Consider the following 26,714-nt stretch of genomic DNA (forward strand, 5'->3'; position numbering starts at 1 on the left):
TATATATATATATATATATATATATATATATATATATATATATATATATATATTATATATATATATAATAATAATCAATATATATATATAATTAATATTATCATTACTCACATATATATATTTATATTTATCCATTTTCCTTGCCTTGATTTATTTTCAGACACCCTATATTCTACAATTACGCCCAGGATTGTTCGAAGCAGTCTCATTATATATATTAAAATCAAAACATTACTCTAGTACGTTAATCAACACGCGTGAGCTTGTATAAACTGATATCTGATTCTTTCAAAAAAAATCATAGTATACTTCACTTTACGGCTTCGGATTATTTTATACGCGATGAAAACTCAATATTCTTAACTACATGCAATTATATGTCAGCAAATGTCAACTATGAGACCGTTCACAGAAAGCAACGGAAAGAGAGAATTTAAACTGCAGCCTGACAACATAAAATTCCATATAGACAAACTTCAAGTTAAGAGGGAAAGCAAATTTTTCTATTATTAATAATTTGGTTAGTGGGCTACATAAATTTTGTGCTTTTTAGGAAAGTTAATTTACAATGTAAATCATCTAAATACCTATTCGTATGGGCCAGAACTAATATTTACTCATCATTAATCGCAAAAGAAGGGCCATTTTCATGTTGACAAGATCGTTACGTATCGGAGTAACAAAAACCTAGCGGCAAATAATTCCCAACTCGGCACGATGTCGCATTGATAGTAAGAAAACTATTTTTGCACTAGTAAATAAAATGTGTATTTTGTCATCGATAACTATAAATAATCTACTAAGCAATTACGCAGTGTTACTATGAATCTGCGTTGTGAATTGATTTATCCGTTTAAACTGACCACAAGAGACGACTAATTAAACGATACACTGTCCATAAATCGATTAAGTTTACATGCACATACATACATGCTACATCCCACATAAACAAAGAACCAAATATTAACACATATCATTACACATGTTGAATCATCTTATCACACATCTCAACTATACATAAATCAAACAAATTACTAAATTTCACCCTCTTAAATTGGTTTTATGAACTATAAAAAGGAGAGGGAATAATCAGAGCCCAATGGCCCTACAACTAATCAAATCACGGTTTTCCAAATACAAAATTACTTTCACTGCCCCTGAAAGGACATATTGAAACTACTAATAGTAAGGGTTCCTTTCCTGAGGGGAAAAGAACCCATATGAATTATTGACTTAGCCCATTACCGTTGAAAGCTGTGATAAACTCAGGAATAAGTGAGAGTCCCTGTTCTAACTTACACTTGCGTCCTAAAATTTAATGATCGAATATACGTTTGATTTTCCACTGTATTAAAGAAGTGCGGGAAATAGGCCTTTTCTGCGGCCAAGGTGAACGCTTTTAATAATTTGCATAATATATGAGAGTAAAATTCTATGAATCGATAAATATTGGAGGCTCCAAAGGATTCGTCATGCTGAGTTACGTGGCCTTGAAGGAAAGAGTCTCAGACAAACACAAAATTTACAGTCTTGCATTTGCACATACGAAATTGGATCGCCACTGGAAAAACGTAGTTTTCTCAGATAAATCCATATTCACAACATCAAATGAGAGGCACCTTTTTGTGTTTTGTCCCAGGGGCACATGATATTTCCCTGGACATGTGGTTGCTTTCAAACGCAGTGGTCATGTATATATTTTACGTTGGGGTTGGATTTCCAATTGCGGTAAAGAATAGCTTCATAGAATTGAAGGGCACGTGGTCACTGCTTAGTACTTACACATTATGAGATGCATCATGGTGTCATCAGTACGAGTACTTCAGTCTGGTGTTTTCATTCAGATGCAGTAAGACCAGTCCTCAATACATACTTCCCATGTGGTTCAGGAATAGTTTGTAGGACAGTATAAAATTGATTTAACCCATTTAATCCCAAATTATTTTTGTTTCAGAATTACTTAATTCCTTCTAAACTTACTGATTCTGACCTCATTTAATATATTTTGACTATTTTAGTATTGTTGATTTTGTTGATTTTTAGTTTATTGTCCCTTTCAGTAGCGAGGCTATATGAGACGTGGACCTACCGATTAACGTAGAATCCGAATCACATGAGCTCCCGGCGGGAATCGAACCCGGGTCTCCCACGCCAAAGGCGCGTACGCTAACTGCTTAGCCACAAAGGAACTCAAGAGGATTTTAGTAGTAGCAGATGGACTGGTAGCAGGTCCTTATTGTAAAAGACGAAATAAACCCACAACAAATAATCCACAGACAAAAAGTTATAAAAATAAATTGTTCCCATTTGGGAACAGTAGGATTAAAAGGGTTAACTGAGTGGCTGCCTCGTGGAGCAGACCTCAACTGCATGGGAAATATGTGGGTAGATGTGAAGCGTATTCTAAGGAACATTTGACCTGAGGCAGATCCATCAACAACTCGGGATGACCTGTGGGGCCTTGATTCCGAGGCATGGCTGAAGGTAGGGAAAGGAGAATTTCGGCCATCTAATAAATTACATGTACAGAAGACTAGACAGTGTAATAAATGCAGAAGGGTGTTGGACAACTTATTAGTGTCTTCACCCAACTACGGAAACAGTCATTTTTAGGGCTACCTAAGCTTTTCTGAAAATATTTCTCGTAGCAACCACTTCTTATATCATAGTTTCTGCAATTTTACTAATAAAGAAAAGTCTCTGCAGGATTTGAACTCAGGACCCGACAATTAGGAATCCTGCCCTCTACGAGTGAGTTAATGTGAATATACTCATAACTCCATTTTGAAGGAACATGTTCTTGAATTTTCGGTGAGAGATATTTCCACATTTTACTTAATCACGTAGAGCCTACTTAACATATTACCTTTCTACAACGAACGAATTTCGATATGAAAAACTAAAGTTTTATGTTCAACACTGACGTCGTCACACAAAGCCTTAAAAAGACGAGTACTCGGATTTACAAAATTAACAAATTTAATGTTCAATGATAATGCCTGCTTCAGGTTCTCTGGTAATTTTTTGCAGCTACTAAACTCATTTTCAACCAAAAATAAAAACTAATGATTGCAGAGAAAGCATCAGAACCTTTGGATGATGTTTCTAAGTTTTTGAAAACAATATTTCTTCCATTAACCTCTTTACATTTACAAACCGACAGTACAGTATTAAATGATATGTCTGTGGAATCATCACACTCCAGGGCCAAAAAATTAGGATTCTTTACCTTTCCAACTATCTCATCTTTTAAATCCAAGGCCATTTCATTAATTCTACGTTTCACAGTATTGTCTAAAAGCGATATTTTGTCAATTTTTCTAGCTTTTTTCCCCCCCCAAGTACAATTTCGGTTGCGTTAAGTGTGCACGGTTTGACAAGAGTCTCATCAATAGTATGAGGTATTTGTCTTCTTTAAAAGACGTGGAAATATCTCTCACCGAAAATTCAAGAACATGTTCCTTCAAAATGGAGTTACGAGTATATTCACATTAACTCACTCGTAGAGGGCAGGATTCCTAATTGTCGGGTCCTGAGTTCAAATCCTGCAGAGACTTTTCTTTATTAGTAAAATTGCAGGTATTTGGCTATTAGAACAAAAAGTTCATATAATGCTTCCACCACCTCATTTTGCTCGTGATAGATAGATAGATACCTTCATTTTTACCTTCACCTTTAACTTCATTTTTAATATTCCCGCGCAAACAGCAACTCGTGCGTGTCTCTTGGCTCTTCTCATTTTTCATATCTTCATTCTTACTGTCGTGATTTCTATGACTAGGTAGAAAAGCGTGATTAACTAACAAAAATCTTTATCATCAAAACGCCGAACACGTATTCCAGACTTTGACCATTTTTGATTTTGAAGACGCTCCTGCGTGCACTATAAGTCATTACTTGGCGACATGTATATCACATCGTCATTAAGAAATCATATACAGTATAGTAACTTTAAGCAATAAGTAAAAACTTGTTCCGAATCTTATTGAAACGTTTGGCTTGCGAGCGTAGCGAGCAAGAAAATTTTTACGAAATCTTTGCAACCTGACAACAATATTGATTTAATAGGGCGAAAATAATGTTTCGAATCTGATGTAATTTCCACTATAAATCTTCTCTTTACTCTGGAAGCTGCTATCTTACACACAATGACCAATGGCACAAACGAGAAATTACAAAATCGATACAACATTCACAACGTCACAAAACAGTCTTCTCAAATCAGAACAACAGGCTGAAAAATTAATGAAACGAACAATAGATTGTGAGCGGTTCCAGTATTGTAGATATAAACAGTCTGCTTTAGGTTTATTATTCAGAAGCACAATCTGCAGCGTGAAAGAACTGGGCAATTTGCAAAATGAGATTGACAATGATTTGCATTTACTTTTAAAAGTTAGGTCATTTAATCAGTACTAGTCAATATCCACAATATGAGTTACTATATTCAAAAACCATTTTTTTTATTTTGTGCATGTACTTACCATACTGAATTGATATAAACCGTTATCGTGCTTACTATACGACACTCACAATAAGTCAATATAATCTTAGAATTATTGTAGTAAATTCTAAAAGTATAGTTTCAATAAAATGTTGTACTTACATGTTGTAAGGGATTAACTTCAGACTCACAGAGAAATGTGAAAGACATTTGTATTAAACCTGCAAAGAAACAATGGAAGTGTTGAAACGCTTAATTCTTTTCAACATAACACTATTTCAAATGCACACTCAATTTGAGGAGGTAGGAATGTGTTCCATTCCTAAGGACTTCAGACAAACTTAAAATTTTATGATAACCTCAAGTTTAAGGAGAAAATTACTTTTTAGATACATTTCCAAATCAATATGATTAAATTGTAATATCAGACTAGTAAGTGCTTGTTTTGTTGCTGAAAAACTTTTGTATTGCTTATTGTGTGGAAAAATGAAATGAAATCTTTGTTTTACGTCCCTCGGTTATGCCGATTAGGCTAAAGGAGACGGTGAAGATGAGAAATGAATGAAATGGTGGAATGAAGAAAGTGGGAGGAAACGGGAGAACCCCGAGAAAACCCACGAGCACGGCTTATTGTGTGGAATAAACTAGTATAGACTAATCATGAACAACAGTAATGAGTTTGAATGCAATTTTAAAGATATAAATAGAATATTAATGTTTCTAAGAATATTTTAAACACTTTATTTACCTATTTATCTAAGGGTATTAATTCAAATTTGATTTGATTTATTTGATTTATTGACATATAACACAACAGGCACAGGCCTAATTACAGCGTTACATAGTATATCGTTATACAGATTATATAGGTTAATAAAGCTATTGGTAATAATTACATTTGTCTTACAAAATTAATAGACTTCTTAAAACTACTTACATCCATTGCCAGTACATCCAGGTTGAAATTTTCTTTAACTAACCTATTGTAGGTTGCACAAACTCTCCATATAGGAGATCTGCTTAAAACGTTTGTTTTCGCTGTCATACAAAAAAATGTATTTTTCGAAGCAGTGCGCAATTTAATGGATGGTACTTGGATGCATATTTTTTCATTAAGATCAGGACAGTCTATTTTGCCATGAAAGAGTTTGTGTAAAAACAATAAATTAATATTTCTTCTCCTGAGTTCTAATGTTTCAAAATTAAAATTTTCAACAAGGTTAATGTAGCTTTCAAATTTTGGATAGAATTTAGTTTTCTTAAGGGTAAGAAGCCTTAAAAACTTATTTTGAGTACGCTCAATCAAGAATGAGTATTTCTGTATATTAGGGTTCCATATATTACTACAATATTCTAATTTCGCCTGACGTATGCATAATACAGCACAATTAAAGTTTGATCATTCTGAAAATCTTTACTGACTCGATAAATATATCCAAGATTTTTGTAGGCTTCTTTGCAAATAGTTTCAATATGTTGAATAAAGGTTAATTTTGAGTCAAAAATAACTCCCAAATCCCTTATAAAATCAAGCTTTTTTTAGTTTTTCCCCTAATATTGAATAATTATATTGAATATATTTTTCTTTTCTAGTGAATGTTAAATAACTGCATTTACGAACATTTAACTTAAACTTATTGTTTTTACACCAAATTTCAAGATTTTGTAAGTCACTATGAAGTTCTAAACAGTCCTGAATTGTTTCAATTCTGTTGAATATTTTAAGGTCATCAGCAAAGAGTAGATTTTTAGAAAATTGAAAGCACTCAGGAACATCATTTACCGCCAAAATGAAAAGTAGAGGTCCCAAATTCGAGCCTTGAGGGACTCCAGATGTTGCATGAAAGATTTGAGATTTATGATTACGATACAGTTCAGTTTGTTTACGATTTTGAAGGTAGGAAGCAAAATATTGCAGAGTTGATTTCGAGAAGTTAAAGGATGCCAGTTTGTTTAAGAGAAATGTCATGGTCAATGACGTCAAATGCTTTAGAAAAATCAGTATATATGACATCTACTTGTCCTTGCTTGTCAAGTCCCTTCGAAATGTAGTCTGCTATTAGTGCTAGATTTGATACAGTAGATCTGTCCTTCAGAAATCCATGTTTACTGACAGATAATGCAGGTTTAACATGATCCATTATTCGCTTATGCAGTATATATTCATACACCTTGGCAAACGCAGATAAGATAGAAATTGGTCGGAACTGTTCAATGTTACTAGCTGAGTTTGTTTTGGGTATTGGACACACAACTGACTCCTTCCATTTTTCAGGAAAGGTACATGTTTTTATAGATAAATTAAATGTAATATTCAGAGGTTGTAAGAATATATCTGAACAGCCTTTCACAATGTATGTTGGGATCCTATCTGGGCCACTTGCTGTTTTTGATTTCAACTTCCTTATTGTTTCTTTTATTTCTTTTTCGGATATGAGAGGTAGTGAAAATATATCAAGAAGAGTACTGGAACGATCATTTAGAGACATGCTCGATACGTCATAGTCCGCTCTTAAGGAGCCATAGACTGAACTAAAATGTTACCCGAATGCTTTAGCTATGTCCCTATCATCAGTAAGGTCGTGACCATTGTACTGTATGCGATCAGAAGACAAGTGAAGCGATTTATTTTTAATGAAGGACCATAATAATTTCGGATCATTTTTTAATTTATCTTCTGTACTGCTTAGAAACTCTTTATAAGCAGCAGTTATTTCTGCTTTAATTTCCCTACGCAGTTGACGAAATTGCTCTTCATGGTACTTAGTGTTGCCTACACTGAGATGACTTTTTTTACGATGATAAGTTTTACGTTTAATTTTATTAATAATATTCGGGGTAAACCATGTAGGGTAGATTTTATTAGTTGCTCTTTTACGGGGAATGCAATCATGAAATATTTGATACAATATATCATAAAATAGATCGACAGCGTGATTGACATCCTTAATATTCTGCAGCATCCCCCAATCCACAGCTAATAGGTTTCGGTAAAGTTTTTCAAAATCTGCTTTCCTAAAATTATAACCTACTGTGTTAGGCACTGTTTTAAGTTTGGTTGAATACAATGCTGTAAACTGAATAAGAAGGGGAGGATGATGTTTATCTTCTATTACCAGTGGATCGCATTCTCTTTGAACTGTTACTTCTGAGAGATTTGTGAGAACAAGATCTAAGGTTCGGCCATTGCTAATAGGAATATTATTAATTGAAATCAAATTAAAGAGGGACATGAAATTGTCAAGACTTTTACATTTAGCTGATGACGTCATTAAATCGAAATTTGAACTAGTTATTTGTCGTAGATTCAGATCCCCTATACAAAGAATTGTGCAACCCACAGGACAATTTGATTCTACAAATTCAAAAAACTGTTCATATATATGAAGTGGTGAATCAGGCTCTATGTAAACAGTACAAATATACACGGTAATTGACTTTAAAACCAGTTTGACAATTACACTTTCAAAGTTAGTTTCCCAGCTATTTACTTTTTGAATATTATATTTTTTAAGCGCAGCAAACAATACTCCCCCACCCTTAGCCTTTTCTTGTAGTTCAATATTTCTGTCTTGCCTCCAGACCACATACCTATCATCAAAGAATTCTGAATCAGAATAATTTGTCGTTAAAGAAGTTTCTGCTAAGCTAATAAAGTCATAAGAGTTAGATAAAACAGCATTATGAAAACAACTGGCTTTAGTACGCAGGCCATTGACATTTTGAAAGCACAAAGAAAATGTTTGGTTTTGATGTTTTGATTTCGATGGGTCACTGATTCTACCAAAAGAATAGTTACTTACTGGAAATGTTAACTTCTGTTGTCTCTGATGGTAATTTTCCCGGCCATTTATTTTGGCGCTTGAGCTGCACCCCTAGTGCGAGGGTCCTGTTGTTTCTCTGCCCCGCCTAACACTGCCTTCCTTTTGTACCCGAGGGGTCATCCACCTCCCGTGTTTTCCGCCTTTGGATTTCTCTTGAAAGCTGTTTTCAGTATTGCTAACCACATGCACTTTTTCTCTATCCACACTCTCGCCTTTATCTTCGTTACTGGTACACACCACAGAATTATTAGAAACACTAGCACTAGCACTAAATTCACTTTTCTTGTTATTTTCATCACTGCTACGACTTTCGCGGAAAATTTTAAACACTGTGTTACTTGTTGTGTCAGCACGATAGATATCCCCTTCAATCTTCAGTTTATTAAACACTAACACTGCGTACCTTCCTTCCTCCCTTGCCTCTTGTAGTTTATCAGACAATGATCGTCTTTCAGCAAGCACTTTTTCTGAAAACTGCTCATGAATATATACATGGGATCCCTGCAACTTGGATTTCGCCTCCAAAATGTCTGCTTTCTTTTTGTACCGCAGAAATTTCACAACTATATCCGACTGGTTACGCCCCCTACCTAAGAGATGTGCACGTTCTATGTCATCATGTTCTATGTTAATCCCCAACTTTTTTTCTATGATATCTTTCACAGTCGCCTCACAGTCTTTCCAAGATGGTCGCAAGCCTTCGCTTTTGACCTGCACATTTCGAAAGATAAGATTATTTATCTTGCTCTGATTTTCGTTATAGTCACACTTCATTTCAAGTTCATCAATTTTCTGTGGCAAATCACTGTTCTCGTCCTGCAAGTGAGCCACTTTTGTTTCTAGATCTTTCACTTCCTTTGAAAGGTCATCAAACTTCGACTGTAATTTGTCTATTTTTGCATCAATTAATCCAATCTTGTTCACGTTCGGTTCCATGCTGTTTAACTTTTGAAGGATGTCTTCTATTTTTTGTTCAAGAGCTTTGCTCATTGGCCCTGGATTTGTTTCAATGTTACCTATCAACAGCGCTATCAGCACAATTGCTAGGCAGATCGCCTTCCCACTTCTATATTTCTCCGTTGTTACAAGTTCTTCCTTCGAAACTTTCATTTCGAATGCTGCACTGAACCTGCCTATAGCAGCGCGCCACTGCTGAATTGTAATGCCCATTGGGATGGAAACACTGATCACTCAGAGCTAATCCAAGACACGTCTGTTGTCTTCGACGAACGTTTGAAACAGCAACTGCATAAGTGCATACAAATTTATTAATAATCTACCGACTTTTCTCTTTTTCACTGTTATTTTTTCCAATTTCCTAAGTATTGTGCAAATTTAAGAGCATGTTTTGTCAGAAGGAGAAGGATTTCTCCTTAAATTTGTAATCTAAATACAAAATATTACGAGCGCCACTCTAGAAGTTTTCCAATAGAACAACTAGCTATAAATCTTTGAAAGCAACTTCGTTTATAAATATCAAAAGTAATTACCTTCAGCATTAATATACAGTATTTTAATTTTATAAACATTTTCTTCTGTGATCATACGTTTGCTATCAAGGCCATTATCATTAGTTTGGCGATCAACGTTGATTGGCATATATGTAAGATTCATAAATCATTTACAAATCGCTAGGGGAATATTTTCCAGTAATTCGAACAATGTATTCTGCAGGAAGGTTAAGTACTGTGCTCCTTTCAGTATGTATGAGCCGATCATTGATGATGGACAACGTCCCCCATACCAAAGGCGGACTGGGAGTACAAGGGCCCACCCGGAGAATGATGCTTAAGGGCCTTGATGAAGGTGACTTCATAAGGGCTCCCTTTAATGCCCCCTACCTGGATACGCCAATGCAAATACTAGGAGAAATTTCCCTCGGGAGGGTTGACGACTCTTCACACACCCCTCCGCCATGGACCCAACTATGATTACAATAAAGCTTTCTTAAATTGTTTCCAAAATTTAAACTGAATCATGAAACAGAAGATAGGCCATAAAACGAATACGATGTCGTGAGAATACTCCTACTCCATTTTTTTTTTCAATTTTAACTCAAAGAAAGAGAAATTATACAGAGAGCCCCGGTTTCGTCTAGTAGCTAAAACGTCGGGCTTTTGTTTACCCTATCCCGGGTTCGATTTCCGATGGGGGTGCAACTTTTCGGTGTTCACCCAGCGTCGTAAGTGCTCTCGGAGCAGCAATTAGGGAGGAGAGCGGGTTCGAAAAATGTTTTCCAGTATTTCCCTCAGTCCCACCAGACGAATGCCGGGATGGCACCTTCAATAAGGCCCTGGGCGCCTCCTTCCTAATCCTTTTCTTGGAGGCGTGCGTAGGGGACGTCATCGCCAGGTCTTGAGACGGGCTTGAGTCAAAAATGCCATAAATGCCTATAAAGTTTCCTTTTCCCCTATATTCGCAAATGGGCCCCCGTCAGTGCACTATTGTTAGGTATACTGAATTAGAAACCCCATCTTGCTATACCCATTCTTCTTTATCGACTCTATTTTTAAAAAGAATATGTGATTGCGTCACGAATGGAGACCTATCCGAGTTTTGAAAACAAGTAAAAAAAAAAATGAAATCATTATTTAAAAATTAAAGATTTGCAAGAAAGGAGTGGTGCGTTTCCATTGGGGTTCAGTATTTCCCATGTATTTTATATATACGATAAAAAAAATGTCCCAATCTAATGCCTTGTTAATTCCCACAGCTTTGTAATGTCTTTGTTTCTCTTGAATAAAAACATGGAGAATATTCCATGAAAATCCTCCTGCCGTAAGGAAACCGTGTTGGACATGGAGTTGAAAACGTGAGTTGTGTCGTTGGAAAGAACCGGGCCCCACATGTTTGGGCTCAGGTCTCTTGTATTCGATATCAGATACAGTGGGTAAAAAAAAAAGTATTGGGACATCTAGACCTAGGATGAAAACACAAGAAAACACCATATATGCAAGTCAGTATAGAACAAAAGATTATTTGGGTATTAACACCAGAGTTATGATAGTTTTGTCGCCTACTGAATACTGCCATGTACCCATCTGACAGCCGTGAGTGAAGGAAAAAGAAATAGGTAGGTAGGAGGGTAGCAAAAACAAAGTATTTGGACAGTGCTGTGATCGCGAGCAAATCACGCAAAAATTGGAGCTGAAGAGTTGCTTCAGTGCATCTGGGTAGTCTACAAAGTAGAGTGAGGCAGTTCATAGCAGCTGAAGACGAAACCAGTATCATGCGGAGAAAACGGTGAGAGACAACGCTAGAGGAACGAAAGCTTAATTGTGAAATTGTATGAGGAAGGTAAATGTTACCGAGAAATTGGCCTATAGTGGACAAGTTACCTTCCACCGTTGGTTATATTATAAAGAAACAAAAAACAAAAGAAATAGTGCAAAATAAACCGCAAACAAGCCGACCAAGGAAGCTAAATCCCCGTCAAGAAAAGTACATTATTAGAACTGTGAAGAAAAATCCACGAACAAGTGCAAGACAGGTCGCCACATTACTCGCCCAGGACATGCAAGTCAATGTTACACCTCAAACAGTAAGAAATACACTTAAAACATCAGGTTTTCGAGGAGATACAGCAAGAGAAAAACCATACATTTCGCAGACAAACAGAGAGAAAATACTAGAATTTGCAAAGAAGTATCAAAATGAACCTGTAGACTTTTGGCACAACGTGATTTTCACCGATGAAACTAAAATCAACGCATTGGAAGTGATGGATACTAACATGTGTGGCGAAAGAAGAATAAAGCATTCGGAAAATAGACTATTGTTCCATCAGTTAAATATAGCAGCTGTTCAGTGGTGGTGTAGGGGGTGTAAATGCTAATGGAGTGGGGAGTATCCATGTGATTGATGGTATTATGACTGCGAGAGTGTATTTGGAGATCTTAAAATCAAACCTAAAGGATAGCGCGCAAAAACCTTGCTTGGGTGATATGTGGATATTCCAACAAGATAACGACCCCAAGCACCGAGCTTACGATGTTCACCAGTGGATTCTTTATAATACACCCCACTATCTGGAAACTCCGCCGCAATCACCAGATTTCAATCCATTGGAGAACTTATGGTTTGAACTAAAGAAAAATGTCCGTAAACGCAACCCTACTAGCAGAGAACAGTTGATTGAGTATGTTCGACAGGAATGGGCAAAATTTGATTCCACCATTTGTTGTAAATACATCACTTCAATGCGAAAACGTCTTCAAGCAGTCGTCGCAGCTAAAGGGTATCAGACAAAGCACTGAGAGGTTCTCTTGTTTCCATTTCATAGCTTTTTAATGTCCATTTTTCGTTGTGTCCAAATCCCTTTCTTGTTGTACTGTCAACAGTTATGTTTCGTTCAATATTATTGTGTATAATTTTCAGATTTGTTAATGTGTATACATGCAAATAAAAGACCCTATTTGCCCCTTATTTTCAACATAAAATGCAATCTATTATCTTGTTATGTACACTGCGAAGTAGCGGATCTTTTGTTTTTGTGCGAGGTGTCCAAATACTTTTTTACCCACTGTATATTGCGCTGTTCCTTACTGACATGCAGCATCACAGTATTGTCTTGTAATGTTCGGTTGGATAACATTCAGATAGGATAATAAAGAAACTTACCTTTGTGAGCAAAAGCATGGAGAATATGGCATGAACATCCTTTGGGGCCCGATTTCTTACGACACCGGTATGCTCAGGGGAAACCAACGCTTTCCAATGCAACAACCCACGTCAAAAAACTCCAAGCTTCATTGGTGAATAGAAGGGACTCGACCCATGCTTTCTGGGCCCGATGTCTGGTAACATCAGGCCAGTCCGGTAGCCAGCCCAAAAGTGTAGGGGGGGGGCTGAAGTTAGGGGGGCCGATCCAACCTTATTATAGTTATAGCTCATTTGCAAGCCTACCATGAAAATTTTAGGGGAGCAGTAGGGATGCATTCGAGTCGAGTCGAGTCGAGATTTAAGCCTGTCTCGACTCGACTCGAGAAAATGTTGTCTCGACTCGAAAATATGTTTCTGTCTCGACTCGTGTCACGACTCGACAGTCTCTGTCTCGACTCGACTCGAATTCGAGTCGAGACGTCTCGAAATTCGAGTCGAGTCAAAATGTACGAGTTAAAATATACGCACACATCAGCCAGACCATCATGACTACCTACCTAATTGTCAGTATGTCGACTTTTGGCATGGATAAAAACGGCGACACGTCTTGGCATACACGCAATGATCCTTGATAGGTCGCTGGAGAGAGCTGGCACCACATGTGCTCACTCAGCTCACCTAATTCAGGTAAATTCCGGGAAGGGGGGCGATGTGTTCTGACGTGACGTTCAATCACATCCCACAAGGGACATCACTCAAATGTCCGGCTCCAGTTTCAATGAAACTTTTTTTGCTGATAGAAGGCATGTATGCATCATTACTTGTGATGACAAATTTTTGCCATGGTGCGTTTTCTATTTTTTTTTTTAAATAACTTTTAAGAGTTGTGATGTGGTTATTCGAGATTACTACAGAAGTCCCTTACTACCCTTTGTAAACGGAGCGTTAATGAAGAAAAGTGAAGAAAAACCATGTGGATACATATAAGTCCTGGGGGGAAGTCGTATGGTAGATATGACCTTGATGGCAGCCATCTTGAAATTCGAAATTTTGAATTAAGGTCAAGTTTTCAAAATGGGAATAGGGTAATATGATACATAATTTCGGGCTAGAATTTAATTAGAAAAATAATGGTGAGGTTAGTTTTAAGATACACCCATTTGGGGGAAAATTACAGGCATATTAATTGTTTTTACTTACTGTGTGCGTAAGTCCCTTCTTACTTTCGTCTCAAGACCTGTAAATCGATCGCAACGGCAGAGCCCGGTTTCGCACTAGTGTTTAGAAATCTTTAAACTCACTTGAGGCAATATTTGAGGATTATTGTATTGTATTTTGCCTTTAATTAAATTTGAACCCACTTCATGATCTTGTGTAAAATATCACTAAAAGAGAATTTCTGTTTTTATGGAGAACGTAAGCATAGCAATTATAAAAGGTGAGTAAGGTGCGTATGTATTTATAAGAAAGTTTATTTTACGAGTCTTTTGTGGTTCCGCCAACCTATTCTTTAGTTGTTTTTTTTTTTCAAAATACTCATATCTCATAAATAAAAGAGCTATTATAAAATCTCTTACCACTATTCTTTAATACTTATAAAATTTTATTTATTGTAAAAGCACTGGCGAGATATTTCTTATCGCCCACTAAAATTATGGTGGAGCTCCTTCGTGGCTAACGGTTAGCATACTTGCCTTTGGCGTGGGAAACCTGGGCTTGATTCCCGGTGGGAGTTCATGTGGTTCAGATTCCACGTTAATCAGTAGGTCCACGTCTCACATAGCCTCGCTGCTGAACGGGACGTTAAACTCAGAATCAATTCAACTCAAAATTATGGTTTTGACTTTATTATGATGTCATTAGTTTAAACGCCCAACTGCCCAGTAATTATAAACATTGACTACATTATAAAATTGTAATTTGTGACGACTAAAATATCAGAAATTAAAGATTATTCTTTGGGTTTTAGAACATTTTGAAAAACGTGAAAAACTGGTACTGCACCGATACAACACACCTTTTGGATTTGTTATTGTGTAAAGTGATACAAACTAAAGAAGAATTACAACTTTATGAAGTTGTATTAGGACTTATTATTTAGAAATAAACACCAAATAAGTGTAATAGTTCATATCCGTATCAAATACCAAGTTTATGATGAATCAACTACACAAAGTAGGATCCAAAAACGCTCATTGCAATTTGTTCCATCCTTCAGTCGAACCAGGAACTGAAACATAAAGAGTGACATTTTCTTTTTAAAGATACTTTGTCCAGCTAAGTATTGTGAAGGTTTATGTCAGTAGAAGGAATTGCATTCCATTATACAAGCGCAATTTCACAACTTTATGTACACATTACTAAATATCGAACACCCTTGTCCATATGATTAGCGTACGCGTCTTTGGTGCGGGAGACCTAGGTTCGATTTCCGATGGGAACTCCTGTGGTTCTGAACCCACGTTAATTTGTAAGTTCACGTCTCATATAGCCTAGATGCTGAAACGGACACTAAACTCTAATCTAATACTAAATACAAATATTTAAAGAAAAATGATGACGCACCAAGATGACGTGAATTTGGCTATCAAATCCATTTTGTGTTTTCAGTTATTTTCTAGTAGTATTTTTTCTAGGCATCCTTTCAAAAGACAGTGATGCAAATTTCGTAACTGCGAATTCCTGTTAGAAGCCATGAAATTATCCGATTAGATGCAAAAATTTCTCGTCCACTAAAATAGATATCGTAAATTTACAATATCTAACAATAAATAATTTTGAAACATATCGCTTTGGAGGGAAAAAATGAAGTGAAATCTTTGAGTTTTACGTCCCACGGTTATGCTGATTAGGCTAAAGGAGAGGGGTGATGATGAGAAATTAGTGAAATCGTGGAATGAATAAAGTGGGAGGAACGGAAGAACCCCGAGGAAACCCACGCACACGGTGTTTGTCCACCACAAAGTTCACTTGGTGCGAGCTAGGATCGAACCAGGGTCCCCAAGCACCAGAGGTGAACGATCTACCACTGAGCCACCGCGGCCCCGCTTTAGAGGGGCCATGACGTATAGTTGAACTCATTCTCGTAGTATGAAAGGCATTATTTATAATTATGCATGATAGGATCACAAACAAAATTTAAAAATATTATGTGCACTTTCTTTTAACAAACATTATATTGTCTTTTATGGTGTGGAAGGGAATGTTATGTTCGAAAAAAAAGTCCTTAACACGATTCTTGTTGCTACACACTGCATGTTCCTAGCCACAGAAAAGATGCAGCGATAGGTAGGCTATTTTTCAATTGCTTTACATTAGCTTGATGTTTCAAGTCTTTTGTGTGTTTCTGAAGTTCACTTTTACCACAAAAGTGCTCAATACTAACATGTCTTACATAGCTTTGGTTCGATTCTCAACACGGACTGCAACTACCCGTTAAATTGTGCATCCGAAAGGCACTCTTTGTTAAACCTAGCTTATCACCGCTCATCTTAATAATATATATAACTTCACCGCGAAGCAAATGCTGCATTTCTCTCTTTCATCCTAACACAAAACAAACTAACCAAAGCTGTGACACGAAGGAGCTATTTCGAAAAGAAACAAGCTGTGTTTCATAGAGATGTGTACCAAATGATAGAAGTATAAAGTATTGTTTTCTTTCCTGTTTATTGATATCAGTTAATGTTCTTAATGAGTTTACTCATTAGTTTAAAAAGAGGATATATGGAATTTGGACATATGTTGTACGTATTCTCCTGAGAAATTGATGAGACCAGAAAAATTATAAGGAGAGATGGAATAGGTTTAAGCGCATCTACGTGACTTTATCAAATATTTATTCTCCATAATGGTACCACGCGGAAAACTTGGTATAGGCCTACTTTTATCTTTGCCTCCCTCTGTTAGCTGTTTTGTATCATATATATCAGATGGTTTTGATATTTCTTCTGATCATTAAAACAACAATGGTACCTGTGTGCGTGCAGAAATGCAAAAGCACAAGGTAACTTCCTATTTGTTTTGGAAACAACAAACCCATTTCACGTGTGCGAGAGAAATTGAGCACAGCGAGATCGGGTGTTTACTCACGGTCAGATCGCAGGAGGAGTCCATGATAAAAGATTTGACTATCTCGAAAACACTCGCAAAACCTTACAAATACAAAAGACTGCGCTTCAAAGAAAGTTTAGACACAGATGTTTCAATTTTCTTTTAGCATCTTTCTTCAGCAAAAGAGTCGGTTCATTGTATTCGAAAAAGGGAAGGGAGAAAGGGTGAATTTATATTTTATGTGGGGGTAACGTTGTAAGTAGTATAAACAATACATACCGCTTCCGACTCTGTACTGAAGCACTTCCTTTAGCGGTATATCACTAGATCTATCTTGACCCTCATCCCACCTCAAGTTGTAAAGTAGAAAGGGACAGAAGTATTCAACATGACTGCGCACTTGAGTTTCAGTTCACAATACTAAAACCAGTGAGCAAGTAAACAGTCTTTTGTAGGATCGTGTTTTACTTCTTGAGTTTATTTTTGAACATTTCTGTGAATTCAACAACAGAACGCAGTAGAAATACGGACTAGTTTTTACTCCAACCATTACTTTCGCTCCAACCCAGGGATGCCACATTTATGATTTCGTACTAGATTTAGTGATTTTACTATTGAACTAGTGATCTAGTACGTACTTTGGGTAAATAGGCACATTCTAGTGATTTTTTTGCATTTTTTTCTGATGCAGACAAATTAGAAGGAAATGGTTCTTAAAATAAAAGGAAGAAGTATATTGCACTTCAAAACAAATGTAGAAACCTTAAATTATTTTTTCTTTTCCCTCTGACTGAATGAAACCCCTGCTGTGTAACGATCTTAGGTAAACAACGGCTATCTTTGGTCCACTACCTCCTTTTGTTAGCCGACATGAGATGGGTTACTTTTTTTTTCTGGAAGAAAGTGAAGAAATAATTATCCAGTACATTTACGTTTTGTCAGGCACACAGGCGCAGTCTGTACTTGTTTCCTAACGATTTTTTTTGCAACATAACATAAATGAAACATATGTACCAGAAAATAGAGGCAGTACAAACGGAAATTTTCATCTGTGACACATTTGATGAGAAATATAGTTAGATGTCACGTGCAAGCACTCTAAACATGTCCTATCCTGTAATTCTATTCGTATGTTTATGTAGGTGAGACTGAGAAATCAAGAAAATAATAACTGGTTTTCTTCCAGGGGAAAAATCTAAATGTGAAGGGGTGTTACACTGGGACTTTAATTGCGTCCTTTGTACAAGATTAACAAGTAATAGCAATTTTTTAATTTATTTTGGTTCTTGGGGAGAGGAAGATGGAAGCGAACCCTCGTAAGGACCTCTGCAAGGAAACATGAATACTATCCGCCACTGTTTGTTACATTACACAAAATAGTTTTATATATATATATATATATATATATATATATATATATATATATATATATATATATATATATTGAGTTTTAATCAGGGTTTTCATTCTACAGGAGAGGGGGGGATAGTAATACCTGACGAACATTTTCTATTCTCAGAGTGTTGCAATGATAGCATTTCCTCCATTATAACTTGGCCAAGCTAGTTGCATTATATGTAAGGATTAAGTTAGCCTAAAAAGCTTAAATTTCTTTGGCTGTTTTACTCTGTAGCCATGTTTCTCATTTTCGGTCTACGGGACTCTGTGTCCGGAAATTTTCGATGGCTTCCAAGTCGGAAAATAAGTGTATCAAAGGCATATATATTATATCTATGATTATATGAGGCATGGATCTACAGTTTAACGTGGGATACCGGTAACAACTTCATGAGCTTCCACCGTAAATCGAACCAGAGTCTCCCGCGATCAAGGCGTATGTGTTAACCATACAGCCACGAGGAAATTCACATAAGCACACACACATATATATTGTTGAGTTGATTTTGACTTTACCGTCTCTTTCAGCAGCGAGGATATATGAAATGTAGACCTACTGATTAACGTGGAATCCGAACTACATGAGCTCGCGCCGGGAATTGAACCCAAGTCTTCCACAGCAAAGACGCGTACACTACCCGCGGAGTTCACACACACACACAGAATCAGAGTCCTCACACACCAAGGGTGAGAGCTGTGCCACTGAGTCACAGCGGCCACGGGGCTAGGTCGAGTCCACTTTACGTTCATAGTTTCTTAGTACATAAATGTTACGATTATGAAATAGATTTTCCTTAATGAGCTGCATAAAAACAAAAGCTTTCGAAATGCATTAAACAATTAGCTCGATTTGAGTGTGAACTTAAAGTTATATCAGAGTGTAAATACGGATACGCACCAAAGCTCGAAAACTTAATACACTATTTCTCCTATATAGTCAGCATGTATCAAGCAATCGTTCAGCTTTCATTTGAGAGGATGGAAATCGAAGGCCCCTGAACAACTGTTACTAATGTGCGGAATGTATTTATCTTACAGTGAACTGCTTTGATGCCAAGTGGCCTAACTCCAAAATTGAAATTTTCCAGGAGTGAACGTTGAAGTTCAATATCTCATGAACAATCCATATTTCTTTTATGTTGGGAACCAAAACCATAACGACTGTATGTAGTTCATTGTTTTATAACTTAGTGTTTACAAAAATCCTTTTAAAAAATACCTATTCATAGAAGTGAATAGTACTTATCTGCACTAGTTCTTGGCATCCAAGCAGTCCATTTATTGTAATACTAGCTTAATATACCCATTCTTCGCATGGGGGCTGTATTTGGAAGTCAACACCTGTGGAAGTATCACCATTCATTTCAGTGACCGCGAAAACTATGGATTTGACACTAGTATAATCAATATGGGCTATTTATACAATTCTCGGTATTCCTCACCCGCTGACACCCGGCCCGCATACAGTAGTAGCTGAATTTGCAAGTCATCGCTGATGGAAGTGTCACCATTGATCTCAGCGACCGTGAAAACTATGGATTTGACACTAATGTCGATCAATTTGGATTACTTTTACTACATGTCTCGCTAAACGCCACCCTGAGACCCCCTGGTTCCAATTTTGACAAAAACGCTTTGCCTTAGACTGGGACCTGGACCAAGGTATCCGTGACCAAAATTTGGTAACTCTCGGTCAACTTGTCTGGTCCCTATGTCGGTCCCAGTAAACGTCCCCTCCGAGACCCTCTGGTTCGAAATTAAAAAAAAAACGCTTCGTCTTGATCTGGGGCCTGGACTAAGGTACCCGTGACCAAATTTTGGGAACTCTCGGTCCACTCGTCTGGTCCCCACGTCGCACACAGACAGACAGACAGACAAACACACAAACAAACTCTTTATTTTATTTATATTAGGTAAGATATACTATGTAAAATAGTCTCGTATCATAATATGTGATGTACAACAAATGTTACATTATATATTATCCGTAGCTCGTGATATGCTAGAACATATTAAAGCCTCAGAATAGTTGGGCAAGCGAATAATCCAGAAGTTACGTAACCCTATTGCGTTCATGGGAACGAAAACACAATAATTATAACTATGCTAAATTACTATAGACTACCAACTGCTCATTCAGAGAAGTTCACTTTATCGCAATAGTTTTATACAAACTAGATTTAGACTACGGATAATAGTTTTATACAAACTAGATAATCAATTATTATTATTATTATTATCATTATATTTGCAGTACAACCAAATACAACGACATTAACTATTAGTTCTAATTAACTGAATAGAGCTGAAAATTAAATCTTGATCTTTAAAGATTATTAATTTTATGCGTTCTGTACCTTTCTGAAGGAATAAATGCTGGAATTGGTTTCAAGGCTGTTTCTGAGTGAATACTTTCTTCAAAATAATATTAAAAATTATAGAAAGATTTTCGAGACATTCGAGTCGAGTCGAGATTTTTAAGAGCCGTCTCGACTCGACTCGAAAATTCGAGTCGAGAAATACATTTGTCTCGACTCGTCTCGAATTTTACAAAGTGTGTCTCGACTCGAATCTCGACTAGAATTCGAGTCAAGTCGAGTCGAGATTCGAGACATGTCTCGACTCGAGCGCATCCCTACTCCGGGAGCAGAAAAAAATTAGGGGAGCGGCCCCCTAGACCCTCCTGGATACGGGCCTGCAGGGGACCACAACTTTCCATTCTCATCTCTAACGTCCAGAACCACACATTTCATTGGTAGATAGAAGGAACCCTACCTCGAAACTTCGGGACCCAATTTCTGGGGTTTCGGGCCCGTTTTCTGACATCATCGCTGTGCTCATTGGACCATTATTTGTCGCCACCACTCTCGTCCAACAACTCCATGTTTAACATGGTTTCCTTACCGTAGAAGAATCAGTTCTATGTTCTTTTTATGCTATCGATTGCACATCACATTCTTAATACATAAATTATGGACGAAATTACATTTTCGAGTTAATAACTTACATGCACTTTTGAGAATTTTTAAATTGTCTTATTGATTTTTCAACAAGTTAGATAGGGGTCCCCTTTCCCTAGTGCCCCCTTCGCTAGCACCACGGGCCCGTTAGTTACGCCATTGGTTATTATGAACGGAGAACGGAGAACGGAGCTTTGAATTAGCAATATCTTAAGTGATTTTGCAGAGGGCAGGGCCCACCCGGAAATTTCCGGGTATCCGGGCGTCCCAGTCCGCTTCTGCCCCATACATTAAGTGCAAATTCGTGTCGATGATGAGTGGCAACCATACCAGAGGATGAGCACTTGCACGTGTGTTATGAATGTTGACGATATATCCCTTCCAAATGTGGCCGGGAAACGTACTGATTCCTGAAATAGCATGATGGTAATGTTTCCTATCAATTATCATGAAAAGAATTAATCAATCATCGATCAGTGACCATTATCATCATGAAAAAAATGACACCTCACAACTGATTTTCTCGACCATGATTTCACATGAACAGAAAATTAAACAATATATTTATCCGTTGAATTTTGTTACATTGGTTTACCAAAATATTGTTTCACTAAAAGTTAACAATTTCCACGAGGAAGTCCAGAATTGAAATTCGGACGTTCAATTCCAAAGTCAACATGCTAATCACTTGCTAAGCTACTAGTTACTTCAGAAGTCCCTGAGCATTAAGGTTATATGAGAGGTGGGCTTACATTCCACAGAGGGTTCCAAACCTTTCGTAATCCGTTCAAAGCTGTTTCATAGGGAACCGAGCTCAGAATCAAATGTGATACAGACACACGAACTTCAAGGTAATCTTATTAAATATATTAAATTTATCTTCTCATCACTGCCAGATCAGTTGATGAATGTTGCATAATTTTATACTATATTCCATGAATATTGAAACGAAATAAGTAAAATGGTGGGATTAACAGTTTGAACTGTCCACTATGCAAGGCTGGCGGGGCAAATACTTACACCATTACGCAAATTCTATTTCAAATACAGCAATTATTATACATATCATTTTCATAAACATGTTCTTATAACATACCGATTTCTAAATATATCGATTTCCTAATTGAATTCAATTTATATATATCTATAGATAGGTGTGTCTTACAGAGGAGCCAATATTTGTGCTATAAAGTACAAAACACATGAACTGTCGATGTAAATAAATAAGAGAAGTAGGCTATTACAGGTTATTAGAATTTAATTTAATAAAATTGTAGGAAGTACATATTTTCTATATGATTATTCAAATCGCTTTTTTAACAAAAATGCAGATTGAAAAGTTCACTAACTGTTTAAATGAAAAATACAAGCACACACACACACACACACACACACACACATATATATATATATATATATATATATATATATATATATATATATATATATATATATATATACAGTGGAGTCTCGTTAATTCGAACTTGGATAATTCGAACAGAAGTCCATTCCCCTGGAAAACTGTATTGAAAACAATACTAGAAATTCGTGAATAAATCGAACTTTTGAACCTATGTTTTGGATAATTCGAATTAAATACAGTTGATTTTTTTTAATGTTGAACAGATGTAAACAGAGAAATACAGTTTTAACGTGTTTTCAGTTATCCAGATGCAGCCATAGGGAAGTAATACAAAAGATAAATAGAAAATCTATGTAATGATAAAGATGAAGGTGAGTTGGGGAAGAAGTAAAGATAGAGAACGTGTGCCAATCTCATCTTGTTTCAGAATTGGTTGAAAATTTAAGCTGAATTATTGATGAAGTTAACCAAATGTTATTAATATCGTATTCCACGCAATACATGAAATTCAAGATTTATTGACCGTACATAAACAATCAAATTTAAGCAAATGAGGTTTACGACTTCTTAAAAGTGAGAACAGAATATTCAAATTGTTACTGGTGTTTAATTGTTTGGGCTATTCAATGTATGGTGTAGTGTTGTACGTAAATATATTTTCCATTGTACACGTAGTTTGAATTATGTGGAGTCAATGTGGTTTGTTAGTTTGCGGTATTCAAACACGCAAATAATAAGCTGCTTTAAAGATAAAATCTACACCATATGAACATGGTTTTGATGCACAGTACTTTGGTTTGTTTGTTATATATGTGAAAATGAATGTTGCTGGATAATTCGAATTTTGGATAATTCGAAGTTTTTTCGTGTCCTCTTGGACTTCGAATTATATATATATATATATATATATATATATATATATATAGATAGATAGATAGATAGATATAGATATAGATAGATAGATAGATAGATAGATAGATAGATAGATAGATAGATAGATAGATAGATAGATAGATAGATGCATGAGGTTTATTCATGCCAAAAAAGTCCTGCTAAGACCGGTTTTTCCAAGCACTCAAATACCTATGAGGTCTATGCCGAACTTCACTGGTCTATTTCGGTCCTCGTGAGGTCTAACCCGGTCCTCGCGAGGTCTAAGTAGGTCCTTTGAGGTCTAAATGTGACTTCAGGGCTGCCAACATACTTTAAAACAACTTCAAGAATCAAAATAAAGATATTGTGTAAAATGCAACATATTAAATTATTTTGCATTTTAAACAAACAAAAATCGCTGAAATTTCGTACCATGGAAATATTAACAGGGAGATATTTTTTGATGTATTATTTAGTGCAACAAAATTAACAGTGTTGCCATCCCAATAACAAGATTTTTCAAATAACACTAAGCAATGTTTTTCTATATTTCAAATTTGCATGTTAAACGAAAACTTACTGCCTTTATTGTTTAATGATGTAAACCGAAGGCGTTGCAGTATCGAAAACATTCAAATTTCAAAGGTCTCTACTACAATAATATGGCAAGTGAATTGCAAGGAAAAATGCATATTGGAAGTACCTTAGTGTCGAATACTACGATGACAATACGACTTATTTCGAAGAAATGGAAACAATGATACATCAAATTCTTTATTTTGAAAAAGGTACTAACTATAACAACAAAAAGCATAATAGTTTTTAATAGACACAAAGATTATAATGCCATTTACAACAATTTGATAAATCAATCCATACTTACATATGAAAAAACGTTGTTAAAGATTGTTGTAGTGCATAAAATGAAATATCTGTAGGAACATTTTAAAACACTGTTGGTTTCCTTTGCTTCCATGACATTATATCGATTGTTTTTGAAAATTGTATTTATAACAAATTGAGGAAGAAGATGATGGTCGCCAGATTAGTACACGAGCTTAAAAACTCACAGTTTTTAAAGATTTTTATAGTTTCTAACTATTTCAATTTTAGATATTTTTTTTTACTTTGGTATGATCTTTATGTTATTTAAAAAAATTTCAATTTATCTGGCGTCATCGATAACGTTTATTTACCACGGTTTCTTATTTTAAACTTAAGACCAAGCTATTCGGATCCATGTCCAGGCAATTTTGTTAACAGTTTATGTTGCTCTTATATTATAAGCAATTATATTATAAGCAATTACATCATAACAATCTTAGTGATAAAGTGTACTTGGCTATGAGGCTTCGACTATTATTATTATTATTATTATTATTATTATTATTATTATTATTATTATTATTATTATTAACACGAATTGATGAAAAGGAACTACAGAAAATTTTCGGAATTACATAATTTTTAGCATTTTTGCAAGCTTATCTCCATTGTTTATCACATCTCCGGAACAATGTCAGATATCAAATTGCTCTATACTACATTATGATCTTTATATCCATTAAAAAGAATATATGGTTGAACGTAGTATTTTCCAAAGCGGCTTTAAGAAATAAAACATGTTTGATATAATATCGTACGATACTGTACTTTGAACATGAATTCCCCTCATTTAATAGTTTTAACGCATTAATGAAACGATACGGCAATTCGTAATTTTCCATCGACTTCATTTTCTACGAAGTAAAAAAAAATAAACATTTCAATTATTGGTTGAAACCAGCATTCGATCCAGTTTTTCCAAAACATCGATGTTAGAAAAAAGTTACAAGTCAGAAACACATTTAATACAAACTGCAAAAACTTTTTTGTATTTTCATGTAGCATAGGCTTCAAGAACAAAATGAAATGTAGGAAAAGACAGATGAAATCAACACTTGGAGAATATATTATCTATTCTTGTACAGTCGTGCATTTGTCTCTTTTTTTTAAAAAAATAATGTATCTTCCTTTTACCCTTCCCTGCAACTTGTTTTTATTTTAGAGTTGACTGCGTGATAAGAGTTAAAGCTGTCTCGTCTCTAGAAGGTGTTGTGGAAAGGATGTCTTGTTTCGGAAAATGTAATATTTCCATTTGGAGGAGTGCTGTCTCGTCTCGTATCACGTCACGAATACTCTGTATCGTCCCGTCTCGTGAGTAACCCTAGTTGCATGAAGATACAAGTTAAAAGGTGTTAACACATACATAATTGAGTGTTTCAGCACAAACCTAAAATTTTGTATATTCAACCAAAGTTAGTAACGAGGCCCTCAATGGTAGGTGATAGATCGCTCACTTTCGGTGTATGAGATTCCAAGTTCGATCCTAGCTCCTACCCAAGTGGGAATTGTGGAGGGAAAGTTTTGTGTTCTTCCGTTTTCTGCTAATTTCTTCATTTCACAAGTTTGTTCGGTCTCGTCACCACTGTCTCCTTTAGACTCGTCTGGGACGTTAAAGCCAGAAAGAAGGAAAAGAACTTCAAAGATCCTGCGGCATTTAAGACGTATATCATAATTATACTTAGGAAACATCACTATTTTTGCTCAGCGATTGAAGTTGAGCACCCTATTCAACAGCGAGCCTGTTTAAGACGGAGATCTACCATTCAACGTAGACTCTGAACCTCAAGAGCTCCCGCCGGGGCTTTTCCGTCCTAAAGACTCGTATGCTAACTATATACCACAAGGGAGCTCGTTCGTGGTTATATACAATGCTTGAATTCGTTTATCGACATTGCGGGTAAGTAAAATAACGATCAACATGACACATACTTCTAAAGATGCAATAATTCAAAAGGATACATCGTTTTCTTAACCTCTCCCACTGTGGTAACAGTCGTGGAAATAAAACTTTTAAATTAATAATTTTGACAACAACTAAATTAACGACGTATTTTGTGAGATACCTACAAGTAATCTTTCCGAACGTTCGAGTAAAGTATTGAATGTGTCTAACAAGATATGTACAATGTCAGATATCTGCAAATCCATCAACGACTTCGTTAAAAGAGTTAATATAACATCGTCATACAAATTCACTTAGGATGACAAACTGAGGGATTTAAGAACACAGTTACAAGTGACAACTATAGGGACTATACAATACTTCAAGTGGGCAGCGATTAAAAAAAAATAGAAAATATAATAAATTGTAG

General features: G+C 35.9%; 2 protein-coding genes across 5 annotated transcripts in view; one reads left to right on the forward strand and one right to left on the reverse strand.

The window, feature by feature from the left end:
• The window catches only part of LOC145669141 (trypsin-like), a 77,406-nt gene that overhangs the window by 38,701 nt on the left and 11,991 nt on the right, over window positions 1-26,714 (reverse strand). The window contains exons 1-2 of one of the 4 annotated variants that reach the window (XM_081737485.1): window positions 8,248-8,368; window positions 4,607-4,665 (exon numbers count right to left, since the gene is read on the reverse strand). In XM_081737485.1, coding sequence (XP_081593611.1) covers window positions 4,607-4,654 — 48 coding nt within the window. In that variant the 5' untranslated portion in view covers window positions 4,655-4,665; window positions 8,248-8,368. Of the gene's footprint in view, window positions 1-4,604; window positions 4,666-8,035; window positions 8,223-8,247; window positions 9,450-26,714 lie in introns of those variants that run through there. The other 3 variants (XM_081737484.1, XR_014128145.1, XM_081737486.1) reach the window with 3 other exon arrangements.
• On the forward strand, window positions 11,570-12,103 carry LOC145667514 (uncharacterized). The gene has a single exon (XM_081734987.1). It carries the CDS (start codon window positions 11,570-11,572, stop codon window positions 12,101-12,103), a length of 534 nt encoding a protein of 177 aa, XP_081591113.1.

Source organism: Thermobia domestica, chromosome 13, assembly GCF_964235325.1.
Source record: "Thermobia domestica chromosome 13, izTheDome1.hap1.1, whole genome shotgun sequence".
NCBI classification, from domain to species: Eukaryota; Metazoa; Arthropoda; class Insecta; order Zygentoma; family Lepismatidae; genus Thermobia; species Thermobia domestica.